The 6,705-nt window shown below is 41.8% G+C and overlaps 1 protein-coding gene across 1 annotated transcript in view; it reads left to right on the top strand.

The window, feature by feature from the left end:
• Nucleotides 1-4,464: 4,464 nt before the first annotated feature.
• The window catches only part of LOC308172688 (doublesex- and mab-3-related transcription factor A1-like), a gene marked incomplete at both ends in the record, with an annotated part of 2,538 nt that continues 297 nt past the window's right edge, over nucleotides 4,465-6,705 (top strand). The window contains 3 exons of the mRNA XM_080547620.1: nucleotides 4,465-4,634; nucleotides 5,154-5,470; nucleotides 6,173-6,705. The exon at nucleotides 6,173-6,705 is cut by the window's right edge and continues 297 nt beyond it. Coding sequence (XP_080403746.1) covers nucleotides 4,465-4,634; nucleotides 5,154-5,470; nucleotides 6,173-6,705 — 1,020 coding nt within the window. The remainder of the gene's footprint in view (nucleotides 4,635-5,153; nucleotides 5,471-6,172) is intronic.

The following is a 6,705-nucleotide window of genomic DNA, read 5'->3' as shown; positions in this document are numbered from 1 at the left end:
TTGAACGGTTTACATGGTTAAGTCACAGACATTATTATGTACTCTGTGACTGGATATCACTGTGAGTGTGTAGTGGGAATGTTTTAGACTTTAGGGTTGGGATATCATTTTTTGTCATTTTCATGTGTCACCCTATTATCTCAATTGAAAGGTACTAAGAGGATTAAATTGACTGATGTCATTGGGGGGTAAAGAACCCCGAACTCGTTCAGTTATTTTAAGACACTACAATGAGTTTCCGACCAGTGGGAGTGTGTTTGCGGCTGTAGTTTTGAAAATGAATGAAAGAACATTTTTTGACCCCAATTACTTCCATGGGACCTTTTGTCTCATCCGTTTAACTACAGAACATAACTCATCGCAGTTTTCACATAATGAATGACACTGATGGTGCTGGAGATAATGAATGTAAGTTGGGCACCGTTTAGAGAATTTGAGCAATTCCTCAGTAGCAGTATCTCACTCGTTTTCTATTGGATGGAGAGACATTGGAGAAAGACATGAAAGTAAGGAGGAGAGGGTATGTCAGCAGGGCATAAGCCAGATTAAAACCCATGCCAACAAGGGCATATGTGTGCACTGTAGGCCATGGCGCTAGACAAGTGGACCACCCCAGGACACAGTAGTATTTTCTTTTAGCAGATATTCTTTTCTTTCATTTTCTTCATTGTAATATTACATTGTGAGTCATGTAAGTATTTTTCTGATTTAAAAATCTGGTGTTGAAAAGGGGATTCAATAGCAGTTATCTCCAGAGAGCAAATTTACTCTCTCAAATGTAGTCTCTCTCTATCTCCCTTCCTTTCTTCCTCCTTTCCTCTCTCTCTCTCTCTCTCTCTCTCTCTCTCTCTCTCTCTCTCTCTCTCTCTCTCTCTCTCTCTCTCTCTCTCTCTCTCTCTCCCACCCGCTCCCTCCCTCTACCCCTCCTCCCCCGATCATATAGTGGGGGGGACATTATCAGGTTTCTCACACTGAGGACATGAGATTAGCGGCCACCTTGCGTCTGATAAAGTGCCTCCCTGATAAAGCCTGACTTGAGCACTGTGCCGTGATGAGACACGTTATCTAACATGTGCAGATCTGTCGGGGAGACAATCAGACACTGTCTGCCCACATCTACACAACTCTACTGGACATCACCCAACCTTCCACTGAGTTCCTCAATGTCGTCTTATCTGTGGTTGTTTTAGAAACTATAGAAAGCCAATATATTATCATTCAATAGTTCCACCACCAACATGTACGTACTTTGGCACACATATGATTTATTGTATTCTCAGTTCAATTCGTAGTTTTCTACATGTTAAAATCCTATAATGACATTTGCCTTGTCCTTATCTGGTGAAACACAGTGTAGAACTGAGGGGGGGGTGTCTTCCCCAAGGCTCACCAATGGCAGATTGGCATCTTGCGTAAAAAGGTAAACACATCTAGGAAAACACACAGGGTTTACCATCCTGACACTGATAGCCCCCCCATGTGTGAGAGAGATTCACCTGGTGCACTTGAACAAAAGCAAGAGGCGATAGCAGCTTAATGTACCTGGATAAGCCAGCAAGCTGCAGATGCAAACCTGAATTCCCCTTCACAATGATGAAATGATAAACATCTCTCCATGTTTTCTCCTTGTCTTTTTTGGCAAACACTGAGATGTTGATGGTTTCATCTGCGGTTATCTCCAAGCCTGCACTGTACTGTACTGTACTTCCCCCCCCCCGCTAACATCTAAATCCTTTTGGGGAATCTTTCTGCAAATAGCAGTTTCTCTCTCTGTCATTGGTTGCAAAACCCCTTCTGTACACGATTAGCTTTGTGTGTGTGTGTGTGTGTGTGTGGTGTGTGTGTGTGTGTGTGTGTGTGTGTGTGTGCGTGTGCGTGTGTGTGTGTGTGTGTGCGTGTGTGTGTGTGTGTGTGTGTGTGCATACACAAGCAACTGCTCCACAGAATAGGACGAACTCACAGAGGTTGGTAGGTATGCAGGTGATAAGGCACATCGTTGAGCTACTGATGGAGGGGGTAACCATGCGAAGCAGAGATGCAGATAGAGAGACAGAGAGATGGAGAGATGGAGAGATGGAGAGATGGAGAAGGGGAGGGAATGTGGGAATTTGCAGAGGCAAGTGGTAAGTGGCAAGTGGTCACAGGAAGGCTCCTTGATATTGATGCTCTGCTCTTGGAGTTAATGATACATTATTTCAATATGTCTACATTATTTCAATATGTCTACATCCACCATACGGTTTTCAATATGCAATAGGAAAGAGGCAGAGATACTAATGATACATATTTTAGATATGAGATCATCCTGATATTGAGCTAAGTTATATCGAGCTCGGCTATATTTCCTTTCACCCCAGCGATACATCACTTGGTGCAGATCCATAGGGAATCATTAGCGAAGGTCCAAACCCATAAGGACTGAAATGCTTGAAGGCCTACATCCATACAACTACTGATTAAACCTCATCTATTATTAACTAATGCAGCGGAATCAGGGCATATTCCATGTGGAATTGGACGGATGTTTGGGCCAAACCATGTTTGAATACAAAAGTTCTCATTGCTTTCATGCAAGGGCATTATTTACGCTTCTAATTGTGCCCTGGTCAGGTGAATGTCCCTTTATAAAAAAATAAGCAATTACTACGAACTGATAATGACACCTACAATCAATGCATAGGATGGCTGTGTAAATAACCAGGTGGTCAACATACCTTTGGCTATAGCGTGTAGAGAGCTATAGGATTGTTCTCCTCTTCGCCCTGTTCTGCACGGGGGGGAGCGACAGACATGGGACAGATTCGTTCCATCATTGCTCAAATGTATTGGGAAACATTATATTGCTGTTTCCTAATCAATAGATATCCTGTTATCCTATTGATAAAAGACTTTGACAATGTAAACATTTAGTTCCTTTGATCAATTCCTTTCACAAAATCATTTATAGGAATTGACTCTTCTATAACAAAATCACCTGTTAAAATATGGAACAAATGAAGGCTATAATAAAGCCTTGTGGGCACAGGGGTGGCTCTGGTCTGACCTTACAGGCTAGCAAAACATCGATTTGAGGGGCGTGTTAACTGTTACAAAAATGGTTGGAAGGGTCAGTCAGATTACTCAGCTGGATGTGGTCAGGTGATTTAATGTACTAAATATCTAAATATACTGTATATCTTTAACAAAATCACTTATTTCGGTAGGGCTATATTGATATACGTATACTTAAAATGTCTGTTTCAGCTTCAAATATTCGAATTTGAATAGAGGAGGTCTCACAACAATATGAGTAGGCAGGCCTATGTCACACAACATATAAAAATTACATTTAGGTAAACCACTCAGTTTGAAATGGGTTTAAAAATAGGTTGCCGTTAGTCACCATGCAACGCTTCACGTTTGCTATTAGGCCTATACTGTAGGCCTATGTCCTCTATTGTTTTCATGTATTAACGGCAAATCAAGCTGTTGCTTGTAACTTGATCGATGTTTGAATTGAAAATGAATGAAACATGTGACAAGCCGTGATTAGTGGTGAACTGATGTCACTGTGAGTGTTTGTTGACAGATGGGCTATTGTCAGGGTAATTGGAACATGATTTGAACAACAGAATAACCAACCTCAGGTGTAATTACCTGTTCCTTTGTGGCTCTTAAGAGTATTATAGGCCTTCCATAGACGGAATACCTTACTGCTAACACTCTTCCAGAGTTCATAATCTATTATCGGGCATACAATTTCCTAGCTGAAAATAATACTTATATACGTATTCTGTATAAAATCATGTGTCATGGTCTGTATTACATGTTCTGTTCATTTGATACCTAGGGTACAGTAGCCTATGGCGTTACTAAAGTTACTTCAAGTTAGAGAATACGAGAAATAACACAGGCCATGAGAATGCTATGATAGTATAGGGACAGTGGGTCTCAGCTATGATCAAATTGCCAAAACGACTAGTTATTATTACAAACAGCTGCAATTTTTATTTATTTTATTTAACCTTTATTTAACCAGGCAAACATGTAAGAACAAATTCTGATTTACAAATGCAGCCTGACCAGGGGGGGGAGCTAGAAATAAAACAAGGTTAAATAATTTACAACAATAAAACACTGGCAAATACAGATGCATTAAAATACTAACAGTCAGAGAGAGGGGAGAGAGAAGGAGGAGGTTACTCAAACTTTTACTCAAACTTTTAGTTGATTCAGACTAGAGTATGGCACAAACATAGACCACTATTCACTAAGAGCGCATATAGGCCATTAACCCAAAGGGGTGTGACCATGGTGTATTATTTCATGTCAAACCACCTGGAGGTGGAGAACTTTTAAGCGCAGTAGTTGAGGGTGGCAACGTCAGTTGAGACAGGTCCAACACTGAACGAACACTGACTACACTTGAAAACTACACTGGACCTTCTGGAGACGCGTGTTTACGCACGATAATCTCCAAGCGCAATGGATGGCAGCATTAGACCCCTCGGCTTAACTGGGCTACATCCCACCTCTCGTCTATCGATCGGAGGCCTCCAGGTGCCCGCTTCCCTCATGCGCCCTCCGGGGTCTCTCTTCCTCGCCTGTAACTCTTCGCTGGAGAGGGGGTACCCGCGAACCCCGAAGTGCGCAAGGTTTGTATTTCTATATGTGGAGTGAAGCTGTGGAACGGATTGAGTGTGGAGCTAAACTAAAGCGGTGTCCAAGCATGACCCAGTTCAAAAAGCGGTATAAAAACATGGTTTTCACCAGGTACGAGGAGGAAGAAGGGCTTTGATAGTCACCAGTTGTTTTCAAAGATTATTTGTTTATTTACATTATCTGTTTTATATTGTTGGTAAATATGTAAATACGTAAATTAATTTGATTTAATTTAAAAAGTATTATATTAATATTGAAGTTAACTGCAGATTATTAATGATTAATCTCTGAGTATTGGAGAAGGGGTAGGATTAAATAAGCTTATGCTTCTTCCTACTCCTTTTCGGACATGTTAAGTAAATAGTGTTTTTTGTTTTGTTTTGTTTTTTCTTGTTTTTGTTTTGTTTTTTCTTGTTTTTGTTTTGTTTTTTCTTGTTATAACTATTTCTTTTTTCACATGTTCGAAATAAAGCTTTCATTCATTCATTCATTCAATCATTCATTCATTCAAGGTGCAGGAACCACGGGGTGGTGTCCGCGTTGAAAGGTCACAAGCGCTTCTGTCGTTGGAGAGACTGTGTGTGCGCAAAGTGCACCCTGATCGCGGAGAGGCAACGGGTCATGGCCGCACAGGTGGCCCTCAGGAGACAGCAGGCCCAGGAGGAGAGCGAGGCCCGGGAGCTACAGTTCATGTACACCGGGGGGTCGGGCCCCGGAGAGACCACCGGAGTGGCCATGATGGCACCACCGCCCGGAGCACCGGGATCCACAAACGCGCCACCGAGAACTCCGAGTTTTGATGTTTTTGGAACCGAGGACCAAAAAGACGGTAAGTTAGCCTATACAGTCTGTTGACAATGAACGAATGTCAAAGAAGAGAAACGTTATGTTTTGTGTGCATTTACTTGTTTTACAATTCGTGACGTTAGAATTATAAGGTTCTATCTCCATTTTTGGTCAAAATTGAGTTTTTTTACATAATCTGATCCATTAGGTGTTTATTAATGCCTGTGTGGTGTTATTTTAAAAATGTTGACATTTTTGAGTTAGTAATTCATAAAATACAAAGGTTCCATCTCACAAAACATAATGGAATGTAAAAACTTTGACGCTCAATATCTCTGAACTGCCCTAAACGGAGATAGAACCTTCTCATTCTAAGATCACGAGTAGTACTAGATTATCGTAGGCCTATTATTTTCATTTGGATCTTGTGTATAGTCATAGATTGGGCTATGATTTCGGTTACAAACTAACCGACAAAAGCACCGTTTATAATGATTGAATATCATAGGTCTAGGGCTATAGTACCGTTATTGTCTGCAAACAGTTTTCGATAGACAAATAATGATCCATGACATGAGTTACCAGTATTTAACTTTTTATTTTATTTATTTGTTTACGTTTTGACAGCCCTATGTTTATGTTGAATGTAACATATAATAATAGAGGAAACACGTATAGGACCAATGATCCAATATGCAGGTCTACACAGCTAATATATATATTTAAATGTAATTTATATTTTCAGATGATAAACTGACCAAGTACAACCTGTACAACGGATTCATGGGCCGACCTTTCTTTGCGCCTCATCCGACACCACTGTCCTCTCCAGTGGGAAAGAGTGACACCTCTCCAACCCAAGAGAAACAGCGCATGGTCTATGATCAAGAGAATGGCAGCCAGTCGCCTGCTTTCGACCAGCTGTCAGATCACACAGAGAGTCCCAGGTCGCTGTCATCGTCTGACCTCGAGTCTGGCAGCGAGTCAGACAGGCCCAAGGAATACCCTTCGCTGGACGCACCGGTTTGCGCGTCAAGGGCCCGGGACCCCACCGACGTCATGACCAAGATATTCCCCCATCACAAACGGGACACCTTGGAATCGGTGGTGAAAACGTGCAAAGGTGACATTGTCAAGGCCATCGAAATGGTTCTAACCTCCAGAGAGAACAAATACAACGCAGAGAGCATCGGCTGTCTATCTCTGTCTTCTGGTCTTCCAAACGCACCGAGGACGCATTTTGGACTTACAGGGGGGCCATTGGGGGCCATGAGTACC

The sequence above is a fragment of the Nansenia antarctica genome (genome assembly GCF_963989245.1).
Source record: "Nansenia antarctica genome assembly, chromosome: 17".
Classification (NCBI taxonomy): domain Eukaryota; kingdom Metazoa; phylum Chordata; class Actinopteri; order Argentiniformes; family Microstomatidae; genus Nansenia; species Nansenia antarctica.
Note: the sequence above shows the minus strand (reverse complement) of the source record. Positions and strands in the feature narration are given on the sequence as shown.